This window comes from Corvus brachyrhynchos, unplaced genomic scaffold (assembly GCF_000691975.1).
Source record: "Corvus brachyrhynchos isolate BGI_N302 unplaced genomic scaffold, ASM69197v1 scaffold802, whole genome shotgun sequence".
Lineage (NCBI taxonomy): Eukaryota > Metazoa > Chordata > Aves > Passeriformes > Corvidae > Corvus > Corvus brachyrhynchos.
Window position 1 is genome coordinate 99743 of NW_008236648.1, and position 18704 is coordinate 118446.

The 18704-nt window shown below is 45.8% G+C and overlaps 1 protein-coding gene across 1 annotated transcript in view; it reads right to left on the reverse strand.

Moving 5' to 3' along the window:
- DPP7 (dipeptidyl peptidase 7) overlaps positions 1-18704 on the reverse strand; it is a 24006-nt gene that overhangs the window by 3913 nt on the left and 1389 nt on the right. The window contains exons 2-8 of the mRNA XM_017726759.1: positions 18585-18698; positions 14342-14481; positions 13486-13649; positions 7923-8058; positions 4148-4229; positions 2217-2383; positions 1041-1101 (exon numbers count right to left, since the gene is read on the reverse strand). Coding sequence (XP_017582248.1) covers positions 1041-1101; positions 2217-2383; positions 4148-4229; positions 7923-8058; positions 13486-13649; positions 14342-14481; positions 18585-18698 — 864 coding nt within the window. The remainder of the gene's footprint in view (positions 1-1040; positions 1102-2216; positions 2384-4147; positions 4230-7922; positions 8059-13485; positions 13650-14341; positions 14482-18584; positions 18699-18704) is intronic.

Sequence of the window (18704 nt, forward strand, 5' to 3'; positions counted from 1 at the left end):
CTTGCTCAGCTTACTCCTCTGATTTCCCAAGAAGAAAACTCCTTCCAGGCCATGCCATTCTGGTATTTTATTCAGTTTCTTTTGAGGCTCTGATTGCTAAATGTGGATCAAAAATCTGGCACCCTGAGCCCTACAATGTTCAAACAGATGTTAGGACACTGGTTTGTTTCCTTTATCATGAACCAAGCAAACCTGAAGTGACAGCAATACCACTTGAGACATGGTATGATGAGTAGGTGCCGGTCTGGTTCTCTGCAGCTGAAGGAATGGATTCACATTAAGGAGACAGAGCATTATTGTCCTGGAAGCAATCAGTGGACAATACTAATGCTGTCCCCATTCACCTGTTGCCAGTTCAGCATCACAGCCCATGCTACTACGCTCTACCTGGCAGGAGGTGGGCTGCTGCAGAGCATGCAGAAAAAAGACAGTGTTTTCCTGTATGACACAGAGGGGCAAGTATGGAGAAAAGCCAGTCCCCTGCCTAAAGTTCTGGTGGATCATTCCTCTTGCATGATTAAACTCCACCAAGTGAATGCAGCTGGGAAGACAGGGAGAGGCAGGAGGTGCTCCCCTGCAACTGGGAGGAAGAAATCCACCCTTGGCTCGTTCATCTCAAAGAAACAAGACTCCTACTCTGCCTCACAGAAGAAGTAGCATGTGAATACATCCAGTAGATCTGACAGTGTTTGCCAAGATGTAAGTGTTTTAACAACTTTTCTAGCTGCCAGCCACACATCTTTAGCAGTGATTTAGGATTGGTACATTTCTGACTTGGTGCACATACATTATTTGGACAAAAAAAAAACCTAGCTCCCAGTCGTACTAAATTGCATTAAACTTGTAAGAAGTCCTTAAATCTTTTTTTCTGGGCCACTGTGAGACATCCTGACAGACAAAAGCAGCAAGGGGCAAAATGTCCCAGAGGGAGATCAGAGTAATACCAGCTCCCCTGACACAGTAATGTGACAGCTCTGCTGACAAGTGCTGCTAGAACACGTGGTGGTACGTAAAAGATCAAACCAATAATATTAACTCACCAACAAGAGCAGCCAAGCCTTCAACTGGGTCTTTGTGGGCCATAATTTGTTCACAGCCGACCTGGATGAGACACATTACAGGCAAATGGCAGACAGAACAGTTACCAGTTGCTTTGCGGAAGGGCTAAGCTGGAAGATTGATTAAAATTATCATTTACACATTTTATGGTTCAGTGGCTTTCCAAGGGCTTAATGCAACAGGTCTTGAAGTTTTTAGTTTTCTCCCCTGTAGCAACAAAATACATAGACACAAGAAGACAGGAAAATGGCAGACGGTTCCTTCACCAAGTTAGGGAGCTGTGGAGGGGCCACAGTGATACACAACAGTTCCTCCTATCATCAGAGTATTTTAATGCCCTTTCCAGGGAGTGGGGGGAATGTGCAGAATAATTGCTTCCATTTTAGAGGTCATTAAACAGACCCTAGAAGGAAACTGGGTGCCCAGTGGAACCAGAGGCAGGATGTCCAGAGTCCCAATGCAGCAGAGCCTGTGTGACCTCTTGTACAGTGTGCTCCAGGTAGGACTAGAACTCTAAATGCCACAAAGCCAGAGGCAAATGACAACACACTGGGAGACACCAAGAATTGCAACAGCCTCTGGTGATCTGGGATCAAAGCTGGTACCTTTCAAAAGCAGCTGGTGTCTTAGAGGCTTTTGTAAACCCCTGAGAACTTGGCTCTTTTCCCACACTTTGCCATCTCTGATTCTCTTGAAAGTTCACATGTTTCCCAGTCTCCATAGCAGCAGGTTTTTTTCTGCATTATACCTGAGGTATGTCAGCTTCCTGGGAAATACTTAAAAAAGAGCCTGATTTTTACATCTCCATCCCTACCCACCAAGGAAAACACATCTCTGAAAGCACGTTGAGATGGGCTACAACAAAATTTCTTTTTTCAAAGCTACAAGTTTTTAGTGTTTATAAGCTGAAGTCAACAAGCTTGCACAGGTCTTTGTGTCTAAGGTAAAAGCCGAGCACGGTAGAAGTGACTCCACCAAACCTCACAGAAGCACATTTCAAACACAGTAGTCACCATCACAGAGAAGTTTCAATTGTGTAGATTTACTGTCAGACTGGAAAGGCTGCAACATCCACCACTACTGCCATGACCATCACCAATGGTGTGTGCCTCACAGTGTCCTAAGCTCCAGGCACCCACTCACACCAATGTCCTCACCTTCACTGGATTGGCAGGGAGGTGACCCATGAAGTCGGTTTTGTATGGATAGTCCATCATGGCCATCATGGTGAAGGCATTTCTAGCAAACCCAAAGAGCTGGTAAACATCCTCCTTGTTAGAGATCTTATTGCATGTGGCCATTTTGCTGCTGATCTCATCATAGGCTGCAGAAGAAAGGAAAAGACACAAACTTCAACAGAGGAAAGTAACACCAAGCTTCAGCATCTTGTTTCACTCAGGAGTAAGAAGATGCTGTAATGTGAGTTTTTAGTGGAAAGGACACACTACATCTAAATTTACACATGTGAATGCAATGTTCAGGCACAGCCTCCCTGAGCAGTGTCACAACCTTGTGTGGCCCACAGCCCATGCTCTGCCCCTCATGGAGCCACTGATACCTCCCTGGGGAGCCTGGAGGAATCAGCAGCTGTTGGGACAGAACTGGTCCCAGCTGAAACAGTGAGCAGAGCACCTTGGTACAGCCTGTCCTCACCAGTGCTCCGATGGCCGCTCCTGCTCACGCCTGCACGCCCCTTTCCCTGGCAGGGCTGCTGTGTCCCGCAAGGCAGGTTCCCCAGGCAAGCTCTCATGCGGGAGAGCAAGGTACAGCATATAGGACCCAGTGAGATTCAAAAGCTGGAAAAAATGGGAGGGAGGAAAAAATACCAACTAAAAAAACTTAAACCAAACCCCAAACAAACGCCATCCTTCCCCACTAAAAAAAAAAAAGAAAAAAGAAAAAAAAAAAGAAAAAAAAAAGAGCTCCTTGGGAGGAGGGTGGTGCATCTGCAGTAAGGACTGCCAAGTGAGAACAGTCCTCACAAAGGACTCTCAAGACATGCCTTCAAACATCAATGGGATGCAGAAGTCAGCTGGGGTCAGGACATTCATCTTTGAAGACATTCATTCAAGATGTACCCATACACGTTTGCTTTTCTGCTGTGGAAAACTGCTCCCTTCATTTTCATCCTCCACATTTTGGAGTCACAGTTCCTGTCCCCATCCTGCTCTACAGCTGACCACTGGAGCACGGCTGTTTTTGGAAACCCATGGCCTGCGGCCTGACTCTGGATACACACTTGAGGGCCTAAGCCTTAAATATGACCACCTTACCCCCAGCTGCAGGAAGCATGGCCCCAGGCACAGCTGGAAGAGCTTGACTAGTTAACAGTAACATTCTTCCTGCTGTGACCCAAAGCTAAAATGGCATTTTGATCCCTGGGCTCCTCTGCCAGTTCCAGGACCAGCAGCAGCAGCAGCAGCTGGGAGGCATACAGCTCCTAACACACAGCATCACAGACCAAAGCTCAAGACAGGCCCAGAAGCCACCACATCTGCCCCAACACCACGCACAGCTTCCAGGAGATGCTGCATCAGCCCATGGCATCTGGTCCAGCCTACTTAGGAGCCATTTCAGAGGTCTTCACCAGTCTGTCCTAACTGTCCAAGACTGGAGATGGAAGGGACTTGGATGATTGCTTCAGGACCTAGACTGCCCTCCATGTATTTCTCAGATCTGTCCAGTGAGCTGAGCCACACAGCTGTCATACCCACTAGAACAGCTCTTAATGGTGTGGATATTGAGGCCAAGTATCTGGTTAAACATGTGGCTTTACTAGCATAAAATACTGGTGGTTTTCACCTGCAAGTGGTTTTGCACTTTGGTGCAGTAAAAAATGGTTTCATTAACACTGTGCACAGCTCCACAGAGCTACTTATATTCTGGTGTTGATTACTGATTTTAATGCTAACTGAAACTGTTAATAATAAAAAAGAAAAAAATTCTGCAAGCAGAAAGAGGAAGCCATGTGGGCACCTGCACTGATTTATCTGAACAACTAGCTGAGGTAAAGCTGTATCAATTTTTTTCCCCCGTGGCTGGGAATGCTGGCTGCCCTTGGGAGCCATCTGCAGGGCTCTGTTCTTACCTCCACTCAGCCACAGGTCCTTGATCTGCTGGAAGGCTTTACGGACAGCTGTGACACATCCTAGGCTGGACTTCTGAAAATCCTGAAGGGACAGAAAGATAGGAGATGACGGTTTCCCAGAGGAGATACTTGAAGAGGCTGCAACAGAAAATGCTGCCAGAAGGACCAGAAGATGCAGGGGTTATTGGCCCACTGGTCAGCACCTCATCTGCATTTCCAGGGGCAGCGACACCAGCACTTCTGCCTTGTCCTTCAGAGAGTCAGTATGTCTCTGCAGAACCCAATGCTCTGCACAGCTTAGGCCAAGCAGCAGCTGTGTCACCAGGTCTGGCTGGGATGAGCTGTCAGACAGACCACTCTGCCCTTCATGGAACATCAGGCTGAACATGAAGCAGCAAGAGAATATGAAGCATGCCTCAGAGAGGGGGCCCGGCTGCAAGGGCCATAAGGGTTTTGTTGTTTTTAAACACAGAGCAGAGTCCTTGAAACTGCACTTTATCTGTGAGAAGGAGCCATGGGAGAAGTCAGTTATGCATTGGGAGTACAAGACCAAGATCTGCTTTTCTTCTTAAGCCTGCTAGTGGCCTGCAAAATGACCATGTCCTTTTTCTTGGGAAAACCATTACTGATCCTGAAAAAGCACTTCAAGTTAAGTTTGAAGAGCTGTGGTTGGTTATAGTGGATCAAGTTGCTTCTGTGATTGAAGGCTCTAGGAACTCAAGCTCTTTGTACTCTCTCAAGTTGTAAGGCAGATTTAGATTGGCTGGCAACCAGTGTTTTGTAACAAGAATTATTAGGGCTCTTCTGAGGTCCCTTTACCCTGCTAGAGCAAGGTAAGCAACCACAAATCACTAGCTAGGCTTTTTTCTTATAAAGACCCAGCCTCAATTAAAAAATAGGCTTGGGACCTTTCTTTTCTCCCTAATTCTGCCTTTGTCTGATAATTATGTTTAAAGAAATCATTGTGGGGTTTTCCACATTGTGGGGTTTACCTGGGCATCCCTTTAGGAGTTCCAAATATCCTTCTGGATGTGCTTATTGATCTCCACCTACTGATGGCTCTAACTGGAGTGTGGGGATAATTTGGCCTGGGACAGAGGAGTAGGCCTGCTCTGGCTGCTGTGATGGCTGAGCTCTCCTCTAGGCACTGCTGGGCTGCTGCCAGGCACTGCCTGGCACAAGGACCCTTTCAAGCTCACCCCCAGACCCTTACAGACCGGAAACTGTTTGGCTTAGCAGAGGCAGGAGAAATTGCAGCCATTCCAAGGAAAGCTATTCCCCTCCAGGCTTCCAGCTTTACTCTTGACTCACACCCAATTCGGATGTGTGATCTGAGCTGATGGCCTGAGCGGCTGCTGAAACTGTAACCTCAAGGAAGTAGCAGGGGCTGTATGTGCAGCACTCACACCAGGGGTTTTGCCAGCTGCAGGCAGCTGGCATATATAACCTTGTCCTACATGAATGCAAAATCAATTTTCTGCCCTTGGGTCACCTTCCCCGTGAGCTGGAGGCTCAGAGTGCAGACAATGCACTCTGAGTCACAGGGTAGGACAGAGGGAAGAGAGGGCTTCCACAGTGACTCATAAAAGGTTCGTGCCTTCATTGGGGTTAATAGCTCTCACGGGTGTTCTCAGCAAGAAGAGCAATTCAGATTTCAGATGCATAAACTGCAAATCAGAGCAACCTCCACACTGGAGGTGGAAGGGAGTACTTTGAAACCACATAGTGCTTGCTTAAGAGCTCAGCCTAGAGCTTGGCTTACTGCTGCAGAGAAAACAGATTTTTAAATTAGCTGGAAAGTTTTTTCACATGAAAAGGTTAAAGCCCTAAGTTTGAGGGTGTGTAATGATTCACAGCTGAAGCAAGACAGGGCTGCTGAAAGGAAGTTAGCTTCCACCAAGGAAGAATTCCCACTGCAGAGCCTGTTAGCTGACTAAATTGAAAGAAGTAAGATGAATGTGTCTGTACAAACAGACTGTGAATCTGCTTGTAGATAGGGCCAGGGACTTATAGATAGGGAAGTAACAGAAGAAACTGTCAGTTCTAGAAAATGTTACTACTTGACATGGACCATTGCTCGGCCAAGGCCGTGTTAAATTCCTGAACTTAGAGAAAAAGAATAAAGACTTAATAGAATTATGAATAGTGTTTTTCTATATAAAAGAAAAAAAAAAGGAGGGGTGCACAGCAAAGGGGAACATAAGAGTAGGTGATTTGGAAACTCTGTACCTTCCAAGTACCTCAGCCAATGGGGAAAGGAAGAGGGTGATGCATCCGGGAAATTAGGATAAAAAGGGGGCTGCATCCCCCCAAAATTTGAAAGACCCCATGGGAAATGCCCCATGGCCTCCCCCTTTATTTGAATAAAATTACAGGACTCCTCTGTCTCCTTTCTGGACATAAGCCTCTGGGGCTGTGAATTTTTCCACACAAAATGATATTACATTTTTTGTTTTAAAATGTATAACTCTAAGATGAGATGTCTATTATTCTTTTACACACTTAGGAGTTTCAAATATGTTTATTTTCATATAACAGTCTTTCCTTTATACTTACTGGTAAAGCTATCTGTTATGTAAGTCTCTGCATAGAAACAAGTTGTTCATGTATATAAATAAGCACAAAAAGACCAGAAGTTGCATACACAGGTGTGGTGTTCGAAGTGGAGAATAACAGCAAAGTAACACATGAATGACAAGAATATGTCAACAAAGATTAATCACCTCCAGACCAGAGGGATAGGGGAGAAGAATGCTAAGGTGGCCCAAAGGTAACCCAAGACTAAGTAGCAAGGTAAAAATCACCGCTGAGGCATCTCACATGCAAATGTCAGACCACCCTGGTATAGTGAACCAGGCACTGACTGGAGCATCTGCAGAAAAGCATTGGTTAAGTCGACCAGTGAACAAGTTCTATGCAACTTCATTGTTGTAACTTGTATCAAAGCCTGCAAACTCCCCAAAGAGAGGTGCCAGCTTAATGACCTATAGCCTAGCACTAATTCTGGGCAGAAGAGCATGAAAGGTCTCAGTTCTGTGTGTTCATTGGCTCCTGCACTGGGCACAGACCTCAGCCCCAACTGAGGGATAACAAAGGTAGTTCATACAAAGCCATCTGTGTCACCCAGATCTAGAAATTCACGTCAAAAAAGAGGAAAAACAGACACCGTCACAAGATTTCAGTACAACCAGGTAGTGCATTTCTTTCCTTACAAGATAAATGTAAGTCAGTTCTAAAACCAACTTTTCATGGCCTTAAACTGCAAAAGCCACATTTAAACTGTAGTTTAAGTGATCCCGGGACACCTTGCACATTTTTAGTTATGAAGATTTCCAAGTTCTTCACTGAAATGCAATCACCTTGGACTAAGGAGATCCTGTGAATCATTCGTGCCAATGCAAAATACAGCATTTTGGGAGAGGATTTGAAAAATAAATTATCCAAAAGGGGTTCAGTCAGGCATGAGGGAAAAATTTCAGGCTGTAATATGGTCAAACCACTAGAAATGGGAAAGTGAATTCTTAGTGGTACTAAAGGTACTGGCACAGAGTTGTGCTGCTTGGAGCAGCATCTTTGGACCCTGAGCTGCCCCAGCTAAGGCAGTGCTTAGCCATCCTGCAGCTGCTGCTTTTCCTTGCAGGTTCCCATTTAATTGCACTCCCTGCTTAGCAGTGATGCTATTAAGATAGATGTCTATTTAAACACCTGGAAAAGAAAAAAGAAACAGCACTCCTAAAGGAAGAAAATACTGCTCCTGAAAAGAGATGTTACTTACTGCTGTGACATCTCTGAAGAACTGGGTGGGGTCTCCAAGCCCAGCCACAGACAGCAGAGGAGCACTGGCAGCTAATGCCCCAGCCACAACATTCGGGTATTTCATCCTCAGGTAAGCGCTCAGCATTCCTCCATAGCTGCCAAGGAGAGACAAGTTATTTCCTTTAACAGACAACTTTTACCGTAATAACTCAGAAGTTCAGGCCAACATTTACTGGCTCACCAGTAAACCCTAACCCACGGTAACAAGAAGCTCAGGGATATCTGTGATGCCTCATGTCTTCACGTGTACTCTGTGATATGCATGATACTCATGGATATCTGTGATGCTTTGTGCCTCATCCTCATGTTGATCCAGTTATGGCCAATGAGCATTGTGCTCTTACTGGCCTTTCCCCAAATGCTCACACCAGCTCTGATGGGAACACAGCAGCTCAGTTTGTTTCTGAAGACAAATGTAAATCCTGCCTCAGTATTTAACTTTGCACCATCCTGAGGGTGTCCCCACAGCTTCACAGCAAAGCAAAGCAGGGCTTGAGTGAAGCGCTCGCTGTTCAAAGAGAGAAGACACACTGTACATTTTGCATACAGAATGACAAGAACTAGTTAGAACTAGTCAAAACTTTGCCAGGCTTTTGGCAAAGGATGTCCTTCAACATGGCAGAACAGGCAGCCCTCTCGACTCCTGGAAAGTGGAGAGTATCCTCCCTGGGCACCCCAAATAACAGCTGCATACTTGATTGTGGGAGACAGAGGAGTAGAAACTCCTGCAATTAAAGGGGGCTTTGATTTACAACCCTGGAAGAGACTAGGTCTGGCTTAATTGACAGAGATTTGTGGACTTTAAGCAAAAGGATTACAAACTTGTGTTCCTATCATTATAAGTAAAATTGTACACTGGGTGTTTTGGTGAAGGGTTTTAAAATATAATAGTGTGGTTTTACATAGTTTAAGTTAAGAATGTAGATGGTGTAAGAGAGACAACTGTGTGTACGTGACATGAGAAGTTATTGGTCAAGACATAGCTGCATTGCAGTGAGAAGTGCCACAGGTGATAGGTCATTAATCTAAAACAAAGTGTCATTTTAAGTATCTATTGGATTAGAAAGTTATAAATTACGATGTAACCCTAAATCTTGTGACTAGTTGCCATTACTCGGAGGTGTTGTAAAATCTCACGCCTCGACTGATGAGTTTGTTATTTTAAACAATAAATTCATGTAGTTGCATAGTCCCATCCCTTAAAGTTATTTTCCTCCGACACGTGAAGCGCGGGAAACGGACACTTGATCAGCACAGATACAGGGAAGGGGAAAAGTTAACAAATGCTGCAAGAAAAGTCAAAGCTACCTTGGTAGCTCCAGTGCTGGGGCCACAATCTACACATGGATCAAGGGTTGCTAGATAGACCCAAGATGACAGAAGTCATTAACTTGCTGATGGTTGCAGAGTTCTTCTGAGGCCATTGGGGGTGACAAATGACATCCCCAAAACACAGGTTAAACCTGGTCTAACTCCAAGCTTAAAAGCACTCAAGCTCCCTCCCCATCACCTCAAGTGGTTCAGTAAATACCGTTCTCACAACACCCACGTGTAAAGCGATTTGCATTTCTCTAGCCCTGGTCTTGGGAACAGGCATTACCTGAAACCTGCTGCAAGTAATTTCAGGTTAATTTGGCACAGTTATAAGCACCAGAATAAGTCTACCTTTTACCTGCAGGCGAAATCCTGTGCTTCTCCAGCACTGCCATATTTCAGTTCTTCATTTGTGTTTAGTGTGTTCAGGGCTGCTGCAGACTGAGCCCTCAATTACACACACAGAGCTGCAGTCTAACATGCAGCCAGCTAGGAGGTTTTGCTGAATCCCTCTCCCATCTTCCCATCCCAGGGCAGCTTCTGGGCCTCTCTACACTAGCTACTGTCCTGATAGTCACAGTATAAACCCCCATGAGATCAACAGTTCGGTCACCACACCACAGCCAGCTGGAGGATTAACGATAACTATCAGGTCAAATGCTTTTTAGCTCACTGCAATGAAGCCCTATACTTCTGGAAGACTTTTGGAGGGAAGCACCCCTCTACTGCAAGAGTGGGGATCCATCAAGAAACAAGGACATCACATCCACCCAGCTGCAGCACAGTGAGCACTCTGGGAAAGGACTGCTTCAAGGAACCAAGGAGCAGCAGAGCAGAATTATGAAAAGGCCTACAATGAAAATGGATGGATGCTGTTAAAGAGGCTGTGTTTAATAAAAAGCTGTGTGGCCCCTTGAAAGAATATTTTACCAAGTATCAGTTTCCTGTGTTTACAATGTAAAAAGTTCTGATCCTGCAGGAGGAATCTCTCATTTTCATAGCATCATAGAATATACTGAGCTGAAAGAGACCCATCAGGATCACTGAGTTCAACTCCTGGCCCTGTGTAGGACACTCCAAGTATCCCACCCTGTGCCTGGGAGTGTTGTCCAAACACTTCTTGAACTCAAACAGGCTTAGGAGCCTGTTCTTCCCTGAGGAGCCTGTTCCAGTGCTCAACCACTCTCTGGGTGAAAAACATTTTCTTGATATCCAATCTAAACCTCCCTTGACACAGCTCCATGCTGTTTCCTTGAGTCCTGTCACTGGTGATGAGTGAAGAGATCAGTGCTACCCCTCCAAAGGATATTGAAGAGGTCAGCGAGGTCTTCCCTCAGTCTCCTCCAGGCTGAACAAACCAAGTGATCTTAGTCACTCCTTGTAAGGCCTCCCCTTCAGACTCTTCCCCATCCTCATGGCCCTGCTTTGGACACTAACAGCCTAATGTCTTTTTTACATTGTGGTGTCGAAAACAAGGTGAGGCCACCTCAGTGCAGAGCACACCCTGACCCAGCCAGCGATGCTGGGCCTGATGCCCCCCGGGACACAGTTGGCCCCCCTGGCTGCCAGGGCACTATTGACTCATATCCAATTTGCCACTGGACCCCCAGATCCCCTCCCGCAGCTGCTCTCCAGCCTCTCATTCCCCACTCCATACACACAGCCAGTGTTGCCCTGCCCTAGGTGAAGAACTCAGCATCTGCCATTGGGAAACTTCATAGGGTTGGTGACCATTCATCGCTCTGATTTGTTGAGGTCCCTCTGCAGGGCCTTCCTACCTTCAAGGGAGTCAACAGCTCTTCCCAATTTAGTGTTGTTGGCAAACTGATTTAGTATTCCTTCAAGTCCTGCATCCAGGTCATTAACGAAGATGTAGAAGAGCACAGGGCTGAGGACGGAGCCCTGCAGAATCCCACTAGCGACTGGACTCCAGCCTGGTGTTACCCCAGACACTATAACTCTGTGCCGACCAGTGAGTCAGTTGCTCACCCATCATGCAGCACAGTTTTCCAGCTGTATGCTGGACATTTTGCCCAGAAAAGTCTTTGGGAGCAATAGCATCAAAAGGTTTGCTGAAATCCAAAATAATGACATTTACTGGCTTTCCTAGATCAACCACGTGGGTTACCCCATCACAGAAAGAAAACAGGTTCAACATGCAGGACTTTCCCATCCTAAACCCGCCTGTGACCAATGACTGCATTGGCCTCCAGGTGGTTTTTCAATACCTCCCAGAATAATATTTGCCATGATTTTCCCAGATTTTACCAGCACTGAAGTGAGACTGACAGGCCTGTAGTTTCCAGGGTCCTCCTTCTTGCCCTTCTTGAAAACTGGGACAATGTTCGCCAGCTTGCAGTCAGCTGGGACCTCTCTGGATTCCCAAGACTGCTCAAAAATCATCAAGAGAGGTTTTGCAATGACATCAGCAGCTCTTTGAGGATTCTTGGATGAATCCCAACAGGCCCCACAGATTTGCAGGGATACAGATGGAGCAGCAGATCCTGCACATATTCAGGGTCAACTGGGAGTTGATTTTTCCTGCATTCGTGGTCCTCCAGCTTAGGGCACTGGGAGCCCTTTGGTCTGTCACCCATGGTGAAGACAGAGGCAAAGAATGCAATAAACACCTCTGCCTTGTTTCTGTCCCCATTTGTGAGGTGACCATCCTCATTCTAGAACAGGCCAATGTTATTTCTACATTGCCTTTCGCCATTAATGTATTTAAAAAACTCTTTTTATCATTCCCCACAGTTCTGGCAGCTTCAACTCCAATTAAGCTTTAACCACATGAATTTTCTCCCTATAGTGGGGAGCAGTATCTCTGTATTCTTCTCATGTCACCTGACCTTGCTTCCACTGGGCATACAACCTCCTTTTCCACCTTATTTCCAAGAGAAGACCCCTGTTCAGCCAAGCTGGCCTTCTGCCTCACCTGCCTGACTTTCAACATTAGGGAATTGCTACTCCTGTGCCCTTAACAGGTGATATTTAAAAAGTGACCAACACTGATGGACCCCATCACCTACAAAAACATTTCCCCTAGGGACTTTACTCAATAATTCCCTGAGCAGCCTGAAGTCTGCTCTCCTCATGGCCAGAGCTGAGGTTTTGCTGGCACTTTTCCTCCTGTCAACAGAGATTTTAAACTCGATGGCTTCATGGCTGCAGTGGCCAAAACAGCCACCAATCTCCACTTTGCTCACAAAATCCTCTCTGTTGACAAGCAGTAGATCAAGAAGGGTATCTTTCTGATTCTGCTCCTTTAAGAACTGTGCCATAAAGTTGTCATCTGGGTTTTTCAGGGAATCTTCTGGCCTAGATTGTACCACCTGTGTGATCCTCCCAGTTGATTTCTGGCAAGCTGAAGTCCCCCATAAGGACAAAGAAAGTTGACTTGAAAGCATCCTTAGTTCCTCAAAGAATAATTTGTTGGCATCATCGTCCTGTCTGGGAGATCCAAAGGAGACACCCACAGTGACACCTGCATTATTTATCTGTCCCTTGATTCTTACCCAGAGGCTTTCAACTGTGCCATTGCCAACCGTGACCTCCAGACATTCTATTCCTTCCATTACATACAACGCCATCTCCTCGTCTCTTCTGTGCTGCCCATCCCTCCTGAAGAGCCTGTAAGCATCCAACAGGGCACTCTAGTCACAGGACTTATGCTACCAGATTTCACTTTTGCTAGTGGTGCCAAATCTTTGGGCCTAGGCCAAAGCTTTGAGCTCCTCTTGTTTGTTCCTCATGCTGCACGCATTAGTGTAGAAACATTTCAGATGAGGTTCATTGTAGCCAACACCTCCTGAAGCAGATTGAGGGACCCCATTAGTGCTTGTTTCCTCAAGTTTTGGCACACCATCCCATTTCTCATCACTGGCAAGCCTGGTATTTTCCCTTTACCCTTTCCAAACTGATTTTTTTTTTCTGCAGTACTGGATGATTCATACATTGAAGAAGCTTAGAAACAACCAGTCAGGGGTGCTTCTCCAAAGCAACCACAAATGGAGACTAATTCCTGACGGGAAAGCAGAGTGGGACCTGGTGATGAGCTCATGGGAGCTGAGGCACAGACACATCTGCTCTCAATAGGATAGCTTAAAGCTCTGCCTTGAGAACTTCCTTGAGAGCCTAAGAGATTTACGGCAGCATAACTTTGGCTGGGAAAGGATGCAGAGAAGGGAAGGAGCCCACACAACCCTTACCTGCCTCCGAAAGCGATGACAGGGCAGTCTGCAGCACCAAGCTGCTGCTTAAGCTCAGTAATGAGCACGGCATAGTCAGCAAGGGCTTGTTCCACAGTGAGCAGAGCAGTCTTCTTCAGCTGCGTTGACTCAAGTCCAAAGGGAAGAGACTTCCCATAGTACCTCTGAAATGAAAGAGGTACACTGTGGCAACGCTGGTGTGGGTCTTCTCTGCTTTCACCATAGAGCTGGGCTAAGTGTGCACTAATAGGAAGAGGTAATGGAGCATGAGGCATCCTCTAACTTGTCCATAACTGAGGAACTGCCTTGTCTCCAGCACCTGATACACAGACACCTTCAGGACAGATCCTGGAGTGGATGGCCTGTACTTAACAAGCTGCTTCAGTGGGTGCCAAGTGTGTTCTCAGCACGTGTACCTCTCCTGAAGTCCCCCAACTACAAAAGGGAACAGGACAATCTCTTCACGCCTAAGATGATTTAATAGAGTAGTGTGGGAAAGGTTGGCTTGGGACTTTGCAGGTTAGAGAGATTAAATATTATCCAAACAAAGTACCTCTCTACTCCAACATGGAGTTCAAGGCCTGTAGAAACTACTTACAAAACCAAATCATTTGTGGCATAGGCTGTACTGAAACAGCGGTCTGTATTCTGGAGTGCTGGGAAGCATAGTAAAAAAGTATTCAAAAGCCATGATTAAGGAAAGAAGATCTGTTGTCATGGGGAGAAAGCTTACAGCAGGTCTGACTCAGCTTCATGGCAAGAAATGGTACCAGTATTCCAGACCTGCAGAAAGCTGAATTTAGTAATGCTGAACAGAACAGGACTCTAAAGGATGCATAATGACTAAAATACTCACATGCTCAGCAAAAATGACAAGTGCTTGCTGTTCCTCTGCTAATTCAAATATGAAGTCAGAGTTCTGAGCAAAAGTCCAGATGTCACCTTCATTGCCGGTATAGAAAAAGATGGGTCCAAATCCTTTCTTCCAGAACTTTGCTGAGGCAATTGAAAGAAGCAAATTAAAAAAAAAAAAAAAAAACAACAAACAAAAAAACAAAACCACAACAAAAACCCAAACCCACAGAAAACACATAAAACTCCCAAAAACACAACAAAAAACATGTGCACAAAATTAGTCCATTTTTGGTGAGTTTGGGCAGGAGCTTAACAAGGAAGAACTCTGTGAATAGGATGATTCCTGCTACCTGAGCTGGGACACAAAGGTGTTAGAAAGGCTAGGCTCCAGAAATCTCTCATTTGGATGGCAATAAATAACAGCTTCCACTTTTTTGCAAGATTAGTACATGGCCTGAAAATTTCACTTCTGCCTGAAAAATACATAAAATTTCAAGTTTTGCAAGTCATTTGCAGACAGCTTCCCCCCAAAAGAGTGATTTTCCCATTTATATACCCGTTTTAGCCCAACTCACTCCAAAACACTTGCACAGCTCAATTTTCACGCAAAACTGACATTACGGAATTGCCTGCATCTTTCTGATGCTCCTGCTGTGACGCATAAAGTTGTAAATTGCATATCATAGGATGGTCTGAGTTGGGAAGGATCTCCAAAGACCATCGAGTTCAAGGCCCCTGCTATGGGCACAGACACCTCCCACTAGACCAGGTTGCTCCAAGCCCTGTCCTATCTGGCCTTGAACACTTCCAGGGATGAGGCAGCCACAGCTTCTCTGGGCAACCTGTGCCAGGGCCTCCCCACCCTCACAGGGAAGAATTTTTTCTTTATGTCCAATCCAAATTCACCATGTGTCAACTTCAAACCATTGCCCCTTGTCCTATCACTACTGGCTTTGGTAAAAAGCCACTCTTCCTCTTTTTCACAAGCCTTCTTTAAGTACTGAAAGGCCACAAGAAGGTCTGTCCAAAGCCTTCTCTTCTCCAGGCTGACCACAACCACTCGCCCAGACTGTCTCCAGAGCAGAGGAGCTCCAGCTGTCACGGGACAAGGGGAAGCTTCAGATAAGTCCTGCCTTAGCCTCAAATTTTGGCAACATTTTAAATTTAAGGAATCACCCTGTTTCACAGTTCTAATGACAGCAAACCAGATCTACTTATAAAAACGAATTATTTATTAAACAGACAAGAGATAACAGACAAAAGATTTTAATTAGAATTACTCACTACACAGTATAAAACTAAAGAACTACTAGTAGATAACAGCATAACATAAAACAGTGCACTATATCAAGGTACCTATATTAAAGATGGCAAAAGACATAGTACTGATTAGGAGTCAAATGTAATTTACCACCGAAATGATGATAACATACACAGATTCCTTCACTTAACCCCTGCAGAGCAACCGTGAAGCAGACGTCCCTGCTCACAGGAGAGACTCCACGCATTTCCAGAAAAATCTATAGCAGATTTCTGCTTTGTGAAAGTTCAGGGTGGCTTTTGTAGTTGTAAAGTGAACGGCTGTCAGTCAGTCAAAAACCAGCTTATCCTGTCAGATCTCACTTCAACAGTAAGGTATTTATTGGCAGTTGGGAAATACCAGACCAGTGTTAACCCTGTGGCCCAAAAAAACTCACAACACAGCTTGCCCTGTTTGAGTTACCTGACTGGCTAACAAACAACAGATAAGTTCTTAGGAGAGGGTGAGATGCCCTGCTATACCAGCCCTCAGATCATCTCTGTGGCTTCCTCTGGACTCACTCCAGCAGCCCCACACCCTCGTGTTGAGGTCCCTGGGCCTGGAGGCAGCTCTACAGCTGGGGTCTCGCCTGAGCAGAGGAACAGAATCCCCCCGCACACCCGCTGCCCACACTGTGGGGAGGAGCCCAGGATATGCTGATACATGTTATATATGTAACACACACACACACATACATATCTCACATGGTATGTCATATTTATATAAAACATTGGTTTCACAGTAAATATACCTGAATATATGAATATATATATATATATATATGATGATGATATATGAAGATGATGTGCTTCATCCCCAGATCAGTTTATAACTGAAGGCAAATGGAGTCTGGCAGGACAAGCTGAGCCATGATGTCAACACTAGCTTATCTAACAAACAGTTGCTCTAATACTTGCTAACAACAAACATTTGATTTTAGTTTAGTCATAAATTGCACGGGAATTAAGAGGGGTAATAAATAGTTTTCTTCAATGACAAACCTCAGACTGTCAGTTAAGTGTTGATTTCAACACATCATCCAAAGGACCCTCCACAGCAGTTGTCCCATGGATGTTGCTGTCACATGAGGCCGCTTTCATGAGCGGAGAGGCCCAAATTTAATTCTTGGCATTCTCAGCACAGAATTGCCAAAGCCAGATTTGGCTTGGAATGGGATTTGAAATGGTTTATGAGTGAAACTGCTCCTCTTCATTAAGAAAGAGGCTGTCTGACTCTCTAGAGTGCATTTGCTTTGGGTATTGGGTAGGTAACTGGAGTGCTCAGTGTTCTCTTTCCTCTGGCTCTTCTCCTGATATGCTTCACGGCTCCTGGAGTAAACAACCATCACAGGAGCCAAAACCAAACCAGATGGGCTCCTCAGAAAGGTATCTGGTTTTAGATTGAAATCCTGGTGAATTGCCAGCTAGACTCAAAGAGTGTCAGATTCCCTGTTGTGAAATTAGTCTTCATTTTCTTGCTGATAATCTGAAAAGTCTCATATTGCACAAAAAACAGTAGAGGGAAATGGAATTACAGGAATTTTGAGTAAGAAATTCTATAAATCAGCAGAACTGCAATGTTAATATTTCGCTCTTCACAAATATATTTCAGCTATGCCCAGGACTCGCAGATAAAATGTAACACTTTAAAAGAAAACAAATAAAAGTTGCACAATGCTTTAAACCATGTAATCCCAACATTCTGCTCAAAAAGGGCCACTTAATTAGCAAAATCTCAGGCTTGGATATACTCTCAAAATACACTGGTGCGTCCATATCTTTGGGTTGAACTGATTCATGAATTTGTGCCTGGTGAAACACACGACTTAGCACAGGTGCTGAACAAGCTGCAGAGCAACGGGTGACATAACGGTGAGCTGCAGCATCTGAAGACCCCAGTGCAGCTGGGAGGCAGCAGCAGGTGGGCACCAAGCTGGGCAGTGCTCAGGTCTGTTGCTATTCCCAAGTCCACCTTTGCTCTCTCCCTGCAGATTGCTCCCCAATTCCTCTGTATAGGCAGGGTTGAAAAACATGTGACACTGGTTATGGAAATTGCTGTGTTTTTGGTCACGTGCTGCTTAGAAAAGCCTTTTCTCTTTTATTGTCAGTGACACAGAAGGAAGACACAGCTGGCTCCTTGCTGGCACTGCTCATTCTTTGGCATGGATTAAGCTATCTACAGTTGCACGATTTTAAATAACACAAACCACTGACCCAAGAGGAGTTACCCTCAAGCCTAAAACTCAGCGGTACAGAGCGCAACATTTCAGTCACCATTTGTTTTGCCTGACAAATTCAGAGCGCTGAGTTGCACTTGTAAGAGATGCTGGGGTCAGCTGGAGACACATACACACAGAGCCAGCTCCGGTGCAAACCTAATGCAGCTCCTGCTTCTAATCTACTCTTGCTCCAGAGAGTCCAGTCCCCACAATCCCCCCCGCACCACACAGCCAGAACAAACAGAAGGCAAGCAGTGAATCCCAGACTGGTTTGTGCTGGAAAGGGCCTTAAAGCCCACCCTGTCCCCCACCCCTCCACCATGAGCAGGGATACCTTCCACTAGACCAGGCTGCTCCAAACCCTGTCCAATCTGGCCTTGGACACCTCCAGGGATGGGGCAGCCACAGCTCCTCTGTGTAACCTGTGCCAGGGCCTCACAGGGAAGAATTCCTTCTTAACATGCAATCTAAGCCTACTCTCTTTCAATTTAAAGCCAGCCCCCCTTGTCCTATCAGTACGTGTTTTTGTAAAAAGTGGACGAAAAGGAGAGGAGGATATAGACAATGCGGGGGAATGTTTGGCTCGTATAGGGTTGGCCCTTTGCTCACACTGATTCTTGGATGCCCAGTGCTACTCTCTAGCTCCTGCTCCGCCTCGGGACAGAGGCAGTTAAAGGTTAAGCAGAAAGGAATCCAGCCCGAAGCCACAGCACCCACGGGACCTACCCGACACCAGGTACCGCTGCGGGAAGGTCTCGTTGCCGCAGGTCTCGAAGCTGAAGTGGTCCCGCACCTGCGGGAAGAGCCGCTCCTCCCGGCCGGGCCGCACGACCCGGGGCGCTGGCG